Raw genomic sequence first — 19,001 nt, forward strand, 5'->3', positions numbered from 1 at the left:
TTATCGAGCTTTTGTTCTTGTTCTTGTACTCCTACCACCGCTTACGCCTGCTACACCTCCTGCGCCTGCGCCTACGCCTCCTACGCATACGCATACGGGCTACTACCTCCTACCTCCTTACCGGTACCGCTTACACCTACGGGCTACTACCTCCTACTCTTACGCCTAGCAGTGGAGCGGACACATCCACCCGCTTCATCCACTTCACCCACCCACCCGCTTCATCCGCTTCATCCACCCACTCGCTTCAGATTCAACACCCACTCGCTACTCCATTCCAACCCCACCCCACCCGTTCAATCCACCCATTAAATCCACCTATTGAATCCACCTTTTCCCTTTCCCTTTCCCGTTTTGGCTTAGGACACAAAGAAAGAAACAAGAAGCTAGGAGGCAAGGAGAAGCCCATCATACCCATTACGATGCCTGGAGTTGTAGATATAGATGTGCGCGCGCGCGGGGTTGCAAGTGTTAGTGTTGGGTCTGGTTTTGAGTTTGCGGCTTCATCTGGGTTTGCGTCTGCGTCTGGGTTTGCGGCTTCATCTGGGTTTGCGTCGGCGTCGGCGGCTTCATCGGGATTTGCATCGGCGTCGGAAGAGAACAATAACAAGGACGCGCGAGAGAGAGGGACTGGGACCGGGACTGGCATTGGGAGGAGTAAAGAGAGCAGTTATCGATTTGAAGGGCCGAGTGTTGTGCGCGCGCGGACGGTATCTGCGCGGACGAGGACGAGGACTAGGACTAGGTCGGGGGGAGAGTCGGATAGGGCGCCCGTGGATAGAGCGCCCGTGCCTGGGTCTGTTTTTGGGTCTGGGTCTGGGTCTGTTTTGGGGGATTTGGAGTTGGGATCAGCGTTAGATTTGACGAAACGGGAAAAATATACAGAAAGGGAAAAAGGAACAGAAAAAGGAAGAGGAAGAGAAGGGGAAGAGGAGATAAGAATATCGACGAGCGCTCGAGGCATTGTTCGGGTTGGGGCTGGGGGTGTTCCCACTCCAACTTTGAGTGAAGGTGTGCCACCACCGCTGCCGCCGAAAACGATATCGTCGACATTGTCCATTGCAACTCCAATTCCAATACCATCATTACCATTACCAACAGCAGCGGCAGCGGCAGCGGCAACAACTCTAACATTGACATCGACATCGACATCGACGTCGAAAAGCACGATAACACCACCACCACCACCACCGAAAACAACGACGACGACGACGACGACTCCAAGCGCGTCTGTACCACCATCCATTACTAGACCGACACATCCACCGACATATACGCCTACATATACGCCTACTCACACCCCTACACATACACATACTCTAACGCGTACTCCAACACATACGCCTACGCATACACCTACACCATCAACATCAACAGCGGCAGCGGCAGCGGCAACGGCAGCAACAGCAGCATCATCAGCAGCAACTGCGACAACAACAGCAAAAGCGAGCACACGCCCGCTAGTGAAAAAACATAGCGCGCGGAATCTTAGTAGGGATAGTATTGCTAGTCCTACTGGTGCGCGGCCTAAGCTTGGGGGTAGCGTCAGCGCCAGCGCCAACAGCAGCAGTGGTAGCACCAAACTAAACAGGAGTGGTACCAGCGCGGGTCTAAGTAACAGCGGCAGCAGCAGCGCGGGGCTAAGTAGATCTGCGACGCAGGTGAAAGATAAGGCGGGGGGTGGGAGACAGCGGTTGACGTTGCCTGCGCCGCCGTTGAATAGGTATACGGGCGACGGTGAAGAGTTGGTGCCGCCTGTACCGCCATTACCGATAATTGGGAGTGCGAGTGGGAGTGCGGGTGAAAAGAGAGGACACGGGCGTGCTGGGCATAATTTGACGCTTAGGATTGATAGTGCGCTTGCGATGGCGAGTGCAACGAATAAGGAGGAAGGGGGGAGTGGGAGTGGGAGTGGGTTGAGGAGTGCACCGGCGAGGAGTGTGAGGAGGTTGCCTGCTTTGCCGAGTGGACCGCCGTTGCCTACGGCGCCGTTACCTAATGCGGGTGCGGGTGCGGGGAGGAGGGTGCGGCCTTTGCCGAGTGTGCCGGGGACGTTGGTGTCAGTGAAGGAGTCTGGACATGTGCGGAGTCAGTCTGTGAGGAAGCCGTTGCCCGTGCCGGTGCCGGTGGTGAGACCGAAAGAGGAGGAAGAGGAAGCGCAGGAGGTTGTTGTGATTAAACAGGAAGAGAGGGATAGTTGGACGCCGGAACTAGAGGAGGATGAGGAGGATGAGGAAGAGTTGGAGGATTTGGAAGAGGGAGTTGTGCAGCTTGGGAATAGGATTGTCTTGGGGAGGATTTCATCGTCGGTGGAAGGCGAGGAGGAGAAGGAGGAGGAGAAGGATGAGTATGTGGATTATGGGTGGGTGTTGGCGGATCGGATGATGGGACAGGGTGTAGTCAGCAAGTGGATGCTCGAGCGTAAAGGAAAGCGGTATACAGAGAGAGATTATGAGAATATTATCCAGGCGCTTAGGTCTCTGTAGTTTTACTCTTTTATTTCACATTTTTTATTCGATTTTTACATTTTTTTTGATAAGATGCATTTGTTTGGCTCATGTGTGGCACGCGCGCCAAAGTGGGAAAGTAGACTCTTGTCTCCATTCTCCCCCCGTGCAAGCTCGACCTTTTCATGTCTGGCAAGCCCCCGCCAAAGGGGCCTAGGGCTCTGCTCGGCGGTACCCCAGGCCAGTCCACTTCCTCATCAACCTCAAACCCTACAACATCATCGACAGCAACGTCAACCACAACCACAAACGCACGACCCCCGCTCCCCATCAATGCTGCGACGGGAAGCAGGATCGGCGCTGTTCCTCCTACGGGCCCGCGCAGTTTGCAGATGCAGGCTGCCCATTCTAGGTCTGTGTCCTCAAAGCATCCAACGCCAAATGGAACGAATGTGAATGGCGCTCTCAGGCCTGATCGCCAGCCTGTATCGATGCGCCCGGCGAAAAGACTCGATGCAAGGGTACGTGCTTCTCTTTTTTGATGTTTTCTTCTTCTTGATATTGGGTTTTTGCGATGTTTATGTCTAGGGAGGGTATGAGGGCGGTGTTAATGGGAGCACTAGCAGGCAGGAGACGACACGCCTGCCGTCCCCTCCGCCTCCACCACCGCTCGGTCCAACAGGCGAGCTAAAACCTGACCGTCCTGCGCTGCATATCTCGATGCAACCGAAACACCCCGCCCGCGAGCGGCTGCACCTAGGCCACGACACACCTCTCAATCTAAATACCAATTCCAATACACATCCAAATTCAAGTACAAGTTCAAATTCAAGTTCAATACATACACAACCACCACCTCCACCACCACCACCACCGACGTACGACCCGCCTCCTCCGCCGCCGCCATCACAGCCTCCACCACCATGTCCCCCTCCTCCAGACGCCGCCAGTGGAAGTGCTGCGCGGGGACCACCAGCTGAACCATCTCCACCACCACCTCCATCGTCAACACCACCACCAGCGCCCTCGCCCCCTCCCCCGCCTCCACCACTGCCGCCTACATCTGAGCCGCCGCCGATCCCGCCTCCTCCTCCGCTTCCTTCTTCGTCTTCGGGGGTAAAAGTGAATGGGAGTGTGAATGCTTCGTCACATTCTCAACCTGCTTTGACTCGTTCGAATCCTTCTTCGTCGTCGTCGTCGTTTGCTGCGTCGTCTTCTTCTTCTTCTTCGTCGTTACCCCCATCCGCATCCGCTTCGACGTCGACGTCGACGCAGCAGCAGCAGCCGCTACCGCAGAGACATGCACTACCGCATAAACCTGTTGTGAGCTCTTTGCCTGCTAGACCTGTTAATGGACGGGATGGACGTGATGGGAGGGAGAGGGAGGGGTCGTATCCTAGAGAACGCGATCGGGATGGGAGGGATGGGAGGGATGGGAAAAATAGAGATGGGAGGGATGGGAGAGAAAGAGAAAGAGAGCGTGATTGGGAGAGGGAGAGGGATGTAAGAGAGAGGGATGTAAGAGAAAGAGAAAGAGACAGAGATGTAAGAGACAGGGAGAGGGAGAGGGAGAGATACAGACCGACGCGTGGAGAACGTGAACGCGAGCGTGTGGAGCGTGTGGAGGGGTATGAATCTGCGAGTGGGCCTGTTGCGTCTACTTCGCGGTTAGCTCTACCAGCGCAGTCGCAATCTCAATCTCAATCGCCACAACCACCACCACCACCACCTCCTCCTCCTTCTTCTTCTTCTTCTTCAGAACTACCTCTGGAGGCACAGACTGAATCGCATTCAATATCAACGTCGTCAAAACCACCAACATCGTCAAAACTTCATTCAGAAACGACAGAAACGGAAAGGACGGAACCACAGACAGAAACAGAAACAGAAACAGAAACGCCAAAATTCAAATACGACCCTACGCCCCCGTGGCCCCCGCCCGCATCTGCATATCCGCCCGGTGTGCGCTCGTGGAAGGTGTTGTATGATCCTGCGGTTGATTCTGGGGTTGGTTCGTCGTCTTCCTCATATTCGTCGTATGGGTCGTATTCGACGTATGGGTCGTATGGGTCGACTTCGTATGGATCGTATGGGTCGTCGTATGCCTCGACGTCGACGTTTTTGCAGGGTAGTAGTAGTAGCGGTAGCGGTGCTGGTGGGGTAAGTGGAAGTGGAAGTGGGGTAAATGGCACAGGAGCAGGAACAGGAGGAGGAGGAGGAGGAGGAGGAGGACCAGGACCAGGACCAGGACCTTACAAAACCGCAGCGTATTACCGCGCGCTGATTGAGCATGTGAGGAGGTATATGCCTTTTCATGTGCCGTTGTCTGCGCGGTCTTCAGCCTCTGGGGCTGGTGTTGATGAGGGACAGGGAGGCAAAGAAGGCGGAGGAGGAGAAGGACAGGCGCAGGTACAAGGCGAACCAAGAATACGCGGGAAAGGAAAAGGGAAAGAGGTGCTTGTGCGATATGAGGGGTGTGTAGTTGGAGATCGGGTTTTTTCTAGTGCCTCTGGTTCCTCTTCCTTTGCTTCTTCTTCCTTTCCTGGTTCCTCTTCCTCCGCTGCGAATCCGAATGTAGGCGAAGACATTGGAGATGGGGGGATAAGGGAAGAAGAGATTGTACTCCCGCTGCGCGATCCGCGGCTTGATATCCGATTTGGGTTTGGGTTGGGTTTGGAGGGGGCTGGTAGGAGGCAGGGACAAGGGCAGGGGGGACAGGGACAAGGGCAGGGGGGGTGGAGGCATGTGAGGACGGAGTTTTTGGAGGTGCGGTATGAGGTGAGTTTTAGAGTTTAGAGGTTTTATTGGGTTTTTTTGGAGGAGGGTTTTTTTTTTTGGGAGGGTTTTGGGAGTTTGGAGGGGTTTTTGTTTTTGCTTTTTTTTAAAAAAAAATTTTTGTTGTCTTGTGGGTTTGTGGTGTTTTGAATCTTGTGGTGTTTTGGAAGTTTTGGAAGTTTGTGGTGTTTTGTGGGTTTGAGGGTTTGTGGTGTTTTTTTTTGGGGGGTTTGGAGGGACTTTTTTGCGTGTTTGTGGTGGGTTTGGAGGGTTGGAGTTGGAGGAGTTGAGTGGGTGGGGGGTTTAATGGTTTGAAGGTTTGGAGATTTGTTGGAGGAGGAGTTGAGTGGGTTGGAAATTGGAGGTTTGGAGGTTTGGGGCTCAAGGTTTTGAAGGTTTGGAGGAGTTGGAGGTTGGGGCGGTTTTTGGAGGTTTGGAAATTAGGGGTTTGGAGGTTGGAGGTTTTGAAGGTTTGGAGGTGTTGGAGGTTGGGGCGGTTTTTGGAGGTTTTGTGGAGGTTTGGGAGGGTTTGAAGGGCTTTTTTTTTTTTTTTTTGGAGGTTTTTGGAATGTTGTGGTTTTTGCAGGTTTTTGGGTTGTTCGAAGGGGGGTTTTCGGTCTCGGTTTTGGTTTTTGGGAGGAGAGCTCGGAGAGGGACTTGTTTTTTGTGGGTTGTATTTTTGTGGGTTTGGGTGTGGGTGTGGGTGTGGATTTTGGAAGGGGTTGGAAGTTTGTGGGCTTTGGAGGCGGTGTGTTTTTTGGATTTGAAGGGGTTTAGAAGGCTGAACAGATTTGGAGAGGGTTCAATGGTTGGATATTTGGAGGATGTTTGAGGATTTGGAAGGTTCGAGGATTCGAAAGGTTTGAGTATTTGGAAGGTTGGAGGATTTGGAGAGGTTGGAGGATTTGGAAGGTTCGAGGATTTGGAAGATTCAGAAGGTTTGGTGGTTGGAACAAATTGGAAGCGTTCAGAGCGTTGTAGAGGTTGGAAGATGTTGATTTGTCGGAACTATCGACTTTTTTGCGGGGGTTGGAAGCAGCGTTTCTTTGGAGACGGATTGCGTTTGGAAGAAGGGTTGGGTTGGGTTGGGTTGGGTGGTTTAGGAGCGTTAGGGGCGTTGGAAGTGTTGGATCTTGTGGTTGCAAGGAATTAGAGGTCGTTGCTCTATTTAGGGAGGGGACTTTTGAGAATAGAAAAGACAGAGAGAGAGATGGTTGGGAGAACATTTGGATGTTGGATGATTTCATTTGGGAGTTTGAGGGTTTGTACGCGTTTTTCGGTTGGAGGGTTTGGAGTTTGGGTTTGGATTTGGATCTGTATTGGACGGGGTATCGAGGTTCTTTTTGGGGTGGTGGTGATGTTGTGGTGGTATTCTGGAGGAGGTTGGAGGACGCGGTTTGAGGACGCAGTGTTTTTGTGGTGGTTCTGTGCGTTTCTGTAGGGATTAATTTGGAGAGAGGATGGATGGTGGCTCATTCGTGATTTTGACGCGTTTAACGAGCTGTTTTTATATTATGCGGCATCTGGATCGGTCTTCGTGGATAGACGGATGGACAGAATGGAACACGCCCACTCAACATGTCTTTTCCTTTCACACTTTCATTTCTTTCTTTCTTTTGTGCCTTTTTCGTTTTTCTTGTTTTCTTATTTTTATTTTACTTTCTGTTTATTCTGTTTGAGAAACGTTGACATGACATATAACTGACGTCTTGCTTTTCATATTCTATTTCTTCATTCGACACATCCATCCGGCTACTACGAACGCTCTACACTTAAAATCCCACTCTAACTCAACCTCAACCTCAACCTCAACTTCCATCCACCCACCGAATCCGTAGTACGACGCCAACTCCACAGGCCCACCCCCACCAACAAGCGTGCTCATCACCGGCATCGCACCACTAACCCCCAACCCCGCGCTCCGGCGCACACTCGCGCAACACGGCACGCTCGTCTCCTTCGAGCCGCAGATCGACAAAGAGAATGGGAGTGCGCTTGGTGTGGTGTTTGTCAGGTTTCAGAGCCATGAAGAGGCGAGGCGGTGTGTGGAGAAGGAGAATGGGAGGAGGGGTGGCGTGGCGGGTGTTGGTGGTGTCGGGATGGGTGGTGTGGGCCAGGGGATGGGGATGGGATTGGGAGGACAGGGAGAGGTGGAAGAGTGGAGAGTTGTGTTTGATGGTGAAGGTCTCAAGCTCAAAGCGGTCGTGAAAGAGCTCGAGGAGCGGAAGAAGCGGGAGAGGGAGGAGAAGCGCAGGCTTGCGAGCCAGAATCAGTCCCAGTCCCAGTCCCAGTCTCATCAGCATCAGACGAACGGGCGTGATGCACCGATGCATACGCATAGTGTTACTGCGCTCCCTTTGCCGCCTGGCCCGATGGCCACGCCGCATTCACATTCGCATTCGGCGTCGAGGGGCGCGGCGACGCCGTTAAGCAGCAGTGGTACCCCGCATTCGCATTCGCATTCGGTGGCGCAGAGTCCGGTGCCAGGGAAGAGGTTGCATTCGCATGGGCATGGACATGGCCCCTCGCATTTGAGCAACTCGTTGCCGCCGAAACCTGTTGGTGTGGATGAGCAGCCGAAGCCTGTTGCGCCGCCTGCGGCGTTGATGAAGGCGCGTGCGGAAGCGGCGCGCGGGGAGAGGGAGAGGGAGAGAGATCGTGATAGAGATAGGGATAGGGATCGAGACCGGGATCGAGACAGAGACAGGGATAGAGATAGAGATAGAGACAGGGATAGGGAACGAGGACGCGACAGGGACCGCGAACGACCAGAAGAGCGCCGCGGACAAGGCCCGTACTCGCGGTACAACGCGTCGCGCGGCAAGATGCCCATGATGCCGCTGCGTCGGACACTGTACAAGGCGTCGCCGATGGACGACACGTCGCGCTCGCCGTCGCCGTCGCGGGGCGGCGCCGAGTCTGGCTTGAGCATGGGGATGGGCGGTGCGTCGTACGGGCAGGACACGATGTCGGCAGATGCCAAGGAGAAGCAGAGGCAGGAGATCGTGAGGCAGCTTGCGAGTAATGGGTTTGACCATGTGCATATGGAGGGCAGCGCGCAGTTTGTTGGGTCGGTTCCGGACCAGGTCGTCTTTGAGTTCTTTGCGGGGTTTCCAGTCGACAAGGTGAGTGTTTTGCGCTGTCGAGTTATTTATGTCATACTAAACAAACGCTCTTTCTTTTTTTCTTCTTTGGTGTAGATTCTGCGCGACCACACGGGTCTCTATGTCACTTTCACAAAGGCGTCTTCGGCACATAGCGCTCGGGCGCTATTGCATGGCAAAAGCCTCGCGTTCCAAACGACTACGCTGACCGTGCACGCACCGCCCGTCTACGAGCGCGTCGTCGGCAAAACGCACTGGTCCCCTACGGAGCTCGTCGACGAGGCGCAAAAGATCATCGTGAAAGAGCTCAAGGCGCTGCTCGAAAAGGACATCGCGGACCAGCTCGTCACGCGCGATCTGAAGAAGGTGTGGTTTGAGGAGCGTGCAAGGTTTATGAGTGCCATGGCGGTTAAACCTGAGGTTGCAAAGTCTGCGGATAGGAAGGGGGGGTTGAAGGGGCTGTCGTTTAAGAAGGAGGTGAAGAAGAAGACGCCGGAGCCTGAACCTGAACCTGAGCCGGAGCCGGAGCCTGTTCATGAACCTGAACCTGAAATTGAGGAGGAGCAGGTGGAGACCAAGGATGATGAGGAGATGGATGTTGATGAAGAGGAAGAGGTTGAGAAGCCCACGAAAAAGAAGAAGAAAAAGTCAGAGGTGGTGAAAAAGCCGAGCCGCAGGATCATCGAGGACGACGAGGTCGAGTCTGAAGAAGAGGACGAGGACGATCTGGCGCGTATCGCTGCGTTTACGGCTGAGCAGGCGCGCAAGCGGCTGGTATCAGAGGACCGCGACGAAGAGGAGGAGCCTATCAAGAAAAAGCCCCGCGTCGAGACTGTCAAGCCGGCGAAAAAGCAGACGAAAAAATCCAAAAAGGCGCAACAGAAGCAGGCTGCCGCCGCTGCGGCTGCGGCTGCTGCAGCAGTCGATGCAGTCAGCGAGGTCATCCTGGGCGACGCGGAAGCTTTCGAGTCGCCGACGGTCACCCAACTTCGTCTGGAGGACTCGTCTGTGACGCCGTCGCGCTCTCCTACGCCTGCCGCGCGACAGCCCAAACGACGAAAACGCCCTTTGTCTCCGCCACCGCCTTCGCCACCGCCAGATCCTATCGCACTTGGTCTATGCGAAGACGACGAGGACATGTTCTTTGCCAAACTCGTCTTGTCTGGCGAGTCTCCGAGCGAGGAAACGCCACAGCCGCCACCCTCGTCGTCCGACGTGCCTACCTTTCGCAAGCACCTCACTGGCAGCGCGAGAACGGAGGGCTATTATAAGATCACCCACGCGGAAAAGGCAGCGTATGTCGCGCAGTACCAGGCACGTGCTGCGAACGCGGGCACGGCGCCTCCCGTGGTGGACGAGCCCAAGCCTCAGCACGTCGAGACTTCGCGTGCGAATCGTGCGAATGCCCGACGCCGTGCCCAGGGTCTAGAGGAGATCAACCAGGTCCAGCGCGCAGTCGCGCTCTCCAAGGGCGAGAACGCCGCGAACGAGCTCACGTTCAAGTTTAACCAGCTGCAGACGCGCAAGAAGCATCTGCGCTTTGCCCGGTCGCCGATCCATGACTGGGGTTTGTACGCGCTGGAGAAGATTTCGCGGGGCGAGATGGTGATCGAGTATGTGGGCGAGGTTATTCGGGCCCAGGTCGCGGATAAGCGAGAAAAGGCGTACGAACGGCAGGGTATTGGCAGCAGTTACCTGTTCCGTATAGACGAAGATCTTGTTGTGGACGCGACGAAGAAGGGAAATCTTGGGTGCGTTTTTTGCTGCTTTTGTCAGCGTGTAAATTTCGTTTGGCTCCAAAATTCTGACATTTTGTGTTTTGTTTGCGCTTTGTGCTTTTTTCTTCCGATAGGCGTCTGATTAATCATTCTTGTGATCCTAACTGCACTGCAAAAATCATTACAATCAGCGGGGAGAAAAAGATCGTCATTTACGCGAAGCAAGATATTGAACTCGGTGATGAGATCACCTACGGTGCGTATTCAATATTTCCATCCCGACTTTCTTCTTTTGTTCATTAAAATTGACCGACCCCCGACATTTTTACAGATTACCACTTCCCCTTCGAGCAGGACAAGATTCCATGCCTGTGTGGCTCTGCCAAGTGTCGCGGATTTTTGAACTAGAAGTGCACCTACATGTTTATTTACTCGTTTTTTTTATACCCTGATCTGCATTTCAATGGCCCCCATTCACACCCGCTTTGCCGCCCGCCCTGCATTCATTACATACTGTTATTGCATTTTCCCCGCATCTTTGTTTCCATCCCACTCTGGCCTCCCATCACATTTTGTGTTCCAAAAATTGCGCTATTGTTGATTGTTGATGTTGTTGTTTTTTTATACTATTTGTTTTCAATCATATTTTTTTTTCTTCTTTGCTTTTCCAGGGCTTTGGTCATTCTTTGACGTTTTGTGTAGTTGGAAACCCTTGGATTTGAGAGTCATCCCGAGTTTAAATGAATCCATTCGGATCCTGTCCCGCTGCTCTGGTTCGTTGACATATCCAGATTCAACACGTTTTTCTAGGTCGCGTGCAGAAAAAGAATAACATGGTTCTGGAAGAGATGCAGGCCTCAAGCCTTCTAGAGCCGCGACTCGGACTGGCACAAACCCGTGAAAAGTGAGTGTGTGACGCCATCGGTGCTTATCTTCGTCTGCCAAAGTAAACAAGCAGTGGAGAGTACATATTCAGACGTGTGAGACAAAATGGGAGGAGGTTCCAGAGTTTCACAAACACTGCACATGCCCACCACTCGCAAATCTCATCGCACTTCTTCTGATAAAAAGCCCGAAACTGAGAATCACAATTCGTGGTGGCGTTGGCTGAAATCCTTATGGACATCGCTGACGTCCGCCATTTGGTTTCGTGCTCCAACCATCCCACACGGTCCTTGGCGATCACAATATGGCTTCAGGCCAATTCCTCGAAGGTTCCTACAAAATCCTCTATTTTCTCGACAAAGTAATTGATTTTCCTATCAATCATCAGGAATTTACCATGAATTAATAATGGATGGCCTTGGTATGCCCTGAACTCTGAATCAGCAAGGCCAATCGCTCTCGTACGTGATTCGTCAGGTCGTAATTTCGGCTAAATTCACTAAAAAGAAGCTTTATTTTTTTTTTCCATTCTGCCATCTATCTAGGAACAAAAAATTCTGCCCCAGAGAGGGTCGAACTCTCGATCTCCCGATGCCGATGCTTAACAGTCGGACGCCTTAACCAACTTGGCCATGGGGCACATGTTCGTGAGTGGAAACGGGGCATCAGGATGGGGGGAAGCCATCATGACCCACACCGCAGTATGTCAACGGAACCGTATCCTTCCCCCCAACGTAGTAACTGGTTAAGCTTATCCGTAGAAAGTTTTCATGTATTCTTAGCGACAGTGGATTAGCGCTGGGCGCTGTGTTCGGACGTAGAAATGCCCGAATGAAACAATTGAACGATTTCTTTCCGAATCCCGGCTGCGAAGAACCGCCTCTTGTAACTATTGTCAACAAAAATCATTGATACTTCTGGTCAGCTGCTTCTGCGTGTGCTCGTTTTCATTATTCTGGCCAATTCTATAATTACCTATCTCCTTGAGCCGTCTTTTACAATGTGTTTTTTCTGATTCAAGGTATTTGTGCATTGACAGCAGTTATGTGATAGGATTGCTCCAAATTCCAAGGCTTTCGCTCGCTGAATCCCGATGCAAATACGACTTTCCTGGCAATTTTCAGACGTGTCAGATAGATGATCTTGTTTTCGGACCACGCGCAGCCCACATAGAGTTCCAAGCATTGTGAGAGGAATTATTATCATCACCTCAGAGACAACTACCTGTGCTGTTGGCAACACCGCCGTCTCTATGTGAATCCCCCATCGCATAATGCTACCGCACACTCACCTCCGTCGACTTCATGATCTGCAGTGCGTTCTTTTTACCCACAGAACATTGAAGAATGGCTGGATGAAGGTGTGGGTTATCTGTTAACTCTTGGATAATATAATTTTCCGTTGAGATAATTGCAGTGTGAATTCTGACCGTGTATACATCCGATGTCCACGACATAGAAGGCCTATCCATGGAGCAGGCGGCTTTCGACCTACTTCCTCCTCATCTCGTACTAGTTCGCTTTAACATGAGAAAGCGGCATCCACACCAAAGTCCGTCAACGTTGGCCGAAGGAGTGAAGTCATACCTATTGACTTTTAGGATCCGAAGACCGCAGGAGTTTTTGAGTTTGTTGGACTTTTCACTCAGCAAAGGCCTCAGGCTGTCCCGCAGAGGAGCTAAATTTAGCGCGTTCTTCTCAGTTCAATCTTCTTTCTTCCACGACTATAAGCGCTGTCGCTCTGTACGACTGAAGTTTCATGTCCAACCTCGCTCTGGTCGGACAGAATGCAAATCGGGTTGGGTAGTATTTTCGATGCCCTTTCACTAGACAAGGCAGAAGAGAACGAACACTGATTTAGATCATTTCTGCGCATTTCCGCATTTGGGTATGTACCGATGTGTCCAAAGCTATTTTAAACTCAAGAGACGACATGAAAGAGTCTCATAATTTGGAATCTAACCCGAATTCAAGAATTGCAACGTCAGAAGTTTTTGTTTACATGTACCGTATGTCTGCCTACAATATATTTCGCTCATAGGACGAATTATAACTACACCCTTTCATGTTTTCTCCAGCCAAGTTGGCTCATTCGTGCGGCGCTCTCATGTTTGTCGGCTTAGCTGAACCCCAAATTGAAGCGTCGCATTGTCAAATTTAACTCACAGGTGCTCTTTGACATTGACTTTGCTACTATTTCTGTTTTTGATGTGTGGGCTTCGTGTCACTTCTCTAAATTCAATGCGACAAAAGCCACTGTTAAGGAAACGCAACGACGCCATTCGTTTATACCCGATCAACTTGAGGCTTCCCCAGGTAGTGGTATACAGTGGAGGTCCCATATGTTGCGCTTTGTATTTTAAGAATTTCATTCATTTTTTATGGTCAGCTAACGTCGACATAGGTCACCTGGGCTTCACACTTCAACTGCCAGATGAATGTATCAATACTACTGGTGGCAAATCACCCCCGTACAGCGACACTACAGCGACGCCACACTACAGTATCAACCACAAGGTCGCGATCGGGTAACAACCGCACTGTCTGTGATCTAGTGGGCGCAGGTGAATTTTTAAATCTTGATGGAGTAGTCGAGTCTCCCTCCCGATCATTTCTTCACTTTTGTTATCGCTACGCGCAGGGACTCGTGCATGGAGCTGGAACATGCTCCAACCAGGGAAGCGCAGTCGATATTTTTAATCTGTTTTCAGCCTATTTGGACATTGAAACGCTAATCCAGAGTCTTTGTGTGCGATTCTGGGCTGACCAAGTGAGTGAAGAGATAAATTTCCTGGGAACAGGGTGAGACTATAAGGGGCTGTACTCTGTGGATTGCTACCCTGAATCGGTAGACAGAACGGCGAGGGCACGCTGGCTGCGCGAATAATATTGATACGCCATGGCACATGGCGCTACTTGGTTACAGCACGCACACAGCGGCTATGCATAGAGTGGATGTTAAAGAAACTAGGTGCGGGCACTTGGCATTAAGCTAGGCAGCAGATAAACTGCTACTGACACTATTCTTTTGCTCGACAAGATGTCATTGTCCCCTTGACCCTGTAAGTTGCGAAAGAATTCTAGGCACGTAGCTCTTTATAATGACTTCTATATATAGTCTTGACAATCAACCATCATAAGAAGTTGATCTTATGAGGTCTGCTATCACTCCCAGGACCCATATAGACCACGCTGCCGTCAGGAAGAATCAATCCGGCCCCGTGCCTTTTACCTTTTTAGGATTGTATATCCCGACATAAGGGCGGAATTCAGGGCCTTTGTTTGAATTTGTTGCCCTCGGAAATTTAACACCGAATGAAGTCCATAAACAGGCCTTTGTGAATGGAGCACGATTGTCAAGTCGGGGAGCAGTCTTTCCCCCCGTTCACCTGGATTTACTAATAACAAGCGGTTATGGACCCGTATTTGAATGTTGTATAATTCACATGAAGATCACTCTACTTCTTGAATAGCCATGAGGGGACTATATATACGTCGTGGTAAATCTCCAATCTTGGCGGAAGCGTATCACGTTCAGCGCATCCCTGAATGAACCCATCCTTCTAATCCGAAATATAAACTGGATAGATGGAATGATGTCGAATTCACATTTCTGATGGCTTGGTACGTACTTACTGACTAACCCGGCGATTGATGCAAGTTCTCAACGAAACAGGGCAGCACTAAACTCATTGCGGAGGCCACAATCGCGATGTGTATCAAACCTCTCGCATCTGATCAACAGTTGTCAATTGCACAGCAATCAGTACGAATCTAAGTTTTGGCGCCGGACAAAATGACGCAGAGGCTACGACAACATACGAACCTCTGACGTTAATACAGGAACTATCTTGGAGCACATTGACCCGACGGCTGTGGTAGCGTTAACCCATATTAATTGATTAAATTAGAGATTTGGTATTTGTACAATACAATGAGATGAGAGCAGAGCAGATAGGACGGGTCTATGATAACGAACGTTGGTATATGTGTGGTAGAGAACAGTTGTTGGTTATTATAGAAAGAGTGTGAGTATGGAAATGCGAAAGGTCATGATTGCAGTGTCATATTTTGCGTCTGCAATGGAGCGCCGTTCATTACATCGAAACCAGGTATCATCGCATGGTGAATTCGTTTCCGAGGAGGAAGCCCAGCCACGTCCTGAGGGCCGTACGGCCGGTCGGTTCGATAGTCAGAGTAATCCTGGGCACCAACTGGTACATCGCAAGGATAAGCATTCTCTGTTACAGACGTTAACTCTTGTGACGAACTCTTATTGAAGATATATATACCATGCATCTGAGGAGCGTGTTCCCAAGTTCGTGAATGCTTTCTCGACCGAACTTGGTCCTTGGAACGAAGCCATTTCAATTTATTGTCAACATTAGCAGAGCAAAAAACATACCTCCATGTGTGCCACAGATTCATTACTATACATGCCCTGCCCATCTATCGGCCATTCCATGGCTTTCTGTGGCACTCGAGCGTTCATGAAAGGATCTACCGGATTGCGGACCTCCTGATACTGAAAATAAACGACAGCCCAATGAAAATTTACAGCGACATACCTCCATTTGATATCGGGGCGGACTGCGTCTATCATCCCCGTCTACTGATGATTTCCTCGATCTCGCATCTGGAGACAGAAAATGAGCGGATGCCGGGCCAGAGTACAGTGATTTTGGCGCACCGAGCGGAACTTGATTTTGAGAAAGAAGAATGGCCACTGAACAGGTTTCATCAGCGGCGAGTACAGGTGTCGAAAAGTAGGTACTAACTTATGTCATCGCGACGCTTTTCAGCATTGCTTACAGCTTGTCGCGCTTGTCGTTCAATATCGAGGCATGATGTGTATCGCATAAATGCTTCTTGAGTGTCTTTCTGTGCTCTCATCAGAGACGCACGCGCTGCTTGAAGGGCTTGTTCTGAGTCACGTAAATCAAGGGCAAGGCATGGGGGGGAAGATGATCCTTACTTGATGAACTGGCCTCTGCAGCAAGACCTTCTGGAGTGCGAAAAGAGGGAGAGCCCGAGTTTCTTGAGTGTGTCATGTGTGCGGCTGAATCATGATCTGGAAGGGGAATATGAAATTAGTGGCTTCACTCGTGGTCAGGGCCGTAGCAACTGTACCGTTAGGCTGCCTGCTCTGATCCATGAAGCTCTGCTCCGATGGCTCAGGTGTAAAAGAATCTACGGAATGGTCTCGATGGACGTATGATGGCTCTCCGCCGGCCGAATTTCGAAGGCGGGGATTGTGCGGAATACCTGCCGCCTGTCGCTCGATAAATTTTCGAAGGAATGTCAATTCAATGTCGTCGGGCATCGTGTAAGGCGGTCCCTGAATGTCCCCCTTCTGCATGAGGAGCTCTAAATGCGACATGGTTTTGTCCTTCAACTGTTGCAGCCACTCATGTAGTTCCATATGATCTTGATCAGCTCGTGCGTCGTAGTCCTGGCGTCTGCGGGCTTTGCGCCAGTACGTTTTCGTCATTTTGAGAGCGCGATTGACTTCGTTGTCCAGCGTCCGATACCAATCGCTGGCCTGGCGGTTGAGGCGCACGGCCAGCACGCCAGGCTGAACCCGTAACTGCAATACACATCTCCCTTCGCGATCGGCAGGCCCTAATACACCTTTCTGACCCTGGTTTCCTCGAGTAGCGCCCCGAGAAACATTGCCTAATTCAGGCCATGGTAAGTCGTCTGGTGTAGACATGTCGAAATGAGAGACAGGGAGAGAAAAGAGAGACGCCAGAGAAACAGATGGGTAAGGTCAAAGAAAAAGAACAAAAATCAAGACGGTCATTAAAAGGACCCACCCCATCTCCAGCTTGTATTCGGCATTTTAAGTCTGCAGTGTCTACTGGGTTTCGCGGAACCTTTACTCTGAATCCTACAACCATCAGATCTAGGTCGCCCCGAAATTCTACGTAGATGACCCATGTCTGAAACACCCTAGTAACCTCGAATGTATCGACATCCCCAAAAAGAACATAAACACAAAAAAAGTTCTCAGGTCAACTCCCTTCACATGCAAACTGAATCTCTGATCCCTGAATCCCGAGTTTGGATTCTAAGGACGCAGGTGTGTTATTAATATGGAATGACATACGTTTATAGATCTCTCGGATCATCTTAGCGGACCGAGATTGCTACTCCTACGACAGATATATGCTATGTTTGTGACTACACGCACGCGGAAGGAGGTTACAAGTCTCAAAACAGTATGTATACCGGGATCCCAATTAATCCGGAGTTGGAAGGCGCCCCATTTTCAGTCTGAATTCGTCTTGAAATTGACGCCTTGTGCTAGAGGTGCTTCGTCTGAGAAATTTACTACGCCGGGTCGCTCAGCTATCTGTCCCCGAACAAGGAAAGAACAAAACCTACTAGTGCAGGCGCTCCAGCGTACGTATTGCTTCCACGCATCTCCACCAGATTCTCTTCCCCTGCATTTTGAGTTTCTTTAGCAAAGTACGGGGGCGGCGGGATGTTTGACTCACCATCCTGTGCTCTGTTGCAACAAAGATACGAAATTAGATGGGTCAACTACAGGTGGAGATCGCTGATGAGAAAGTCTACCTTATTTCCACCGAAAGCTGCCCCGATCTCTGCGCCACTCGTACCGACATTTACCTTGCGTCAATCGACAAATTATAAGAAACAAAAACGAGGTGTGAAATGTGTATGCCTCACGTTTACGATCCCGGTGTCTGAACCCGCAGGGCCTATCCACTTGCCTAAATTTCGCACATCGCGTGTCCACAGACTGCTCGAAAGGCCCTAGCACATTATATACATTAAAATCAAATAGAAGACAGAGATATTGGAACATTAAAAGTGAGTGGCTCACTTGAGGGACGGCGTTATTCCAGGTAATGGCTTGCTCCAATTCATCAAATATCGCGACGTTAAGAATCGGAGCAAAGGTTTCCGTTTTCCAAATGTGATCGTCAGGTTCTGAAGATCTTGGGATTGCAATTGTAGGTTCGACGAAATTTCCAGAGGTGTAAGGTACGTCTTTCAGCTTATTGCCGCCAATCAAAATTTCTGCCCCAGAGCTGCGGAGGTATCGAACAGTGTTGTCGTACAAATCGCACGCGGCTTGAGTATGAAGCGGACCGACGAGTGTGCCGTCAGCGAGTGGGTCTCCTGGTATAATAGATTTGTACAACTTTTGCAAACGTCCCAGAAATTCAGACGCAATATCTTTGTGGAGATAGAGTCGCCGTGTTGATGTGCACCGTTGTCCCGCTGTACCCACGGCGCCAAAGAACACAGCTGGGACGGCGAGAGAAAGGTCTGCATCAGGCATAATAATTGATGCTAAAGTAAAACATATACGTCAATATTACTATTCAGATCCAGGGAAAACGTTATTTGACAAACCGTTATTTCCGCCTAACTCTAAGATCACTTTACCAAATCGTGAGGCAACGACCTTTCCAACACTTCGGCCAACCTGTTCACTGCCCGTGAATGAAACTGCAACGAATCTTGATTAGTCTGTGTACGAAATACAGGCCTGCGGTCTGTTTTACCGAGTTCCACGTCATGGCTTTCAACGATAGCCTTGCCGGCATCCTTTCCACCTGTGACCAAGCTCGCTACTGCCCCAGGAATTCCATTTGCTTCAAGAACTTGTGAAACTATTTTCGTGACTGCTATCGCACACAAAGGCGTTGTCGGAGACGGCTTCCATATGGTAGCATTCCCGGCCGCCAGCGATAAAGCAAGGTTCCTGAAAGCAGAGTAAGCAAGGGAAAAGAAACATATTCATTCTTCATACCACCCATAGACAGCCACGGGAAAATTGAATGCTGATAATACCGCCACTACGCCTAGAGGGTTCGGGACTACGATGACATTGTGAGTAAAATATTGGTCAATGAAAAGGGAGTTACCTCAGACCTTCTAGTATACTGTGTCCTGGGCGCTCTGATGCCACAACTCGACCATTCATCATTCTCGACAGGCCTACGGCATAATCGCACTAATGTCGAAAATAACTCGGGTTGAACCCTGCTTAACTCAGTAGAAGGAAGAATTAGGACTCACAATATCCACAAATTCTTG

The 19,001-nt window shown here is 50.6% G+C and overlaps 4 protein-coding genes and 1 non-coding gene across 5 annotated transcripts; 3 read left to right on the forward strand and 2 right to left on the reverse strand.

Annotated features, from left to right (window-relative positions):
- Nucleotides 1-1,865: 1,865 nt before the first annotated feature.
- On the forward strand, nt 1,866-2,486 carry JR316_0013278 (uncharacterized protein; the record flags this gene model as incomplete). Its single annotated transcript, XM_047898890.1, has 1 exon — nt 1,866-2,486. One exon carries the CDS (start codon nt 1,866-1,868, stop codon nt 2,484-2,486), a length of 621 nt encoding a protein of 206 aa, XP_047742438.1.
- Nucleotides 2,487-2,632: 146 nt separating this feature from the next.
- Nucleotides 2,633-5,243, forward strand: JR316_0013279 (uncharacterized protein; the record flags this gene model as incomplete). Its single annotated transcript, XM_047898891.1, has 2 exons — nt 2,633-2,968; nt 3,036-5,243. The coding sequence occupies 2 exons, from the start codon at nt 2,633-2,635 to the stop codon at nt 5,241-5,243; spliced, it is 2,544 nt and encodes an 847-aa protein (XP_047742439.1).
- A 1,493-nt stretch (nt 5,244-6,736) lies between these two features.
- Nucleotides 6,737-10,452, forward strand: JR316_0013280 (Histone-lysine N-methyltransferase, H3 lysine-4 specific; the record flags this gene model as incomplete). Its single annotated transcript, XM_047898892.1, has 5 exons — nt 6,737-6,802; nt 7,061-8,347; nt 8,423-10,077; nt 10,236-10,300; nt 10,376-10,452. 5 exons carry the CDS (start codon nt 6,737-6,739, stop codon nt 10,450-10,452), a joined length of 3,150 nt encoding a protein of 1,049 aa, XP_047742440.1.
- A 1,034-nt stretch (nt 10,453-11,486) lies between these two features.
- On the reverse strand, nt 11,487-11,569 carry JR316_0013281. The gene has a single exon. It is a non-coding gene; the product is annotated as a tRNA-Asn (tRNA).
- A 3,409-nt stretch (nt 11,570-14,978) lies between these two features.
- JR316_0013282 (uncharacterized protein) lies at nt 14,979-16,641 on the reverse strand (the record flags this gene model as incomplete). The annotated part of the gene is made up of 8 exons (XM_047898893.1): nt 14,979-15,142; nt 15,221-15,278; nt 15,334-15,453; nt 15,497-15,564; nt 15,619-15,654; nt 15,707-15,853; nt 15,904-15,999; nt 16,059-16,641. 8 exons carry the CDS (start codon nt 16,639-16,641, stop codon nt 14,979-14,981), a joined length of 1,272 nt encoding a protein of 423 aa, XP_047742441.1.
- Between the last annotated feature and the right edge of the window lie 2,360 nt (nt 16,642-19,001).

Source organism: Psilocybe cubensis, chromosome 13 (assembly GCF_017499595.1).
Source record: "Psilocybe cubensis strain MGC-MH-2018 chromosome 13, whole genome shotgun sequence".
NCBI lineage: Eukaryota > Fungi > Basidiomycota > Agaricomycetes > Agaricales > Agrocybaceae > Psilocybe > Psilocybe cubensis.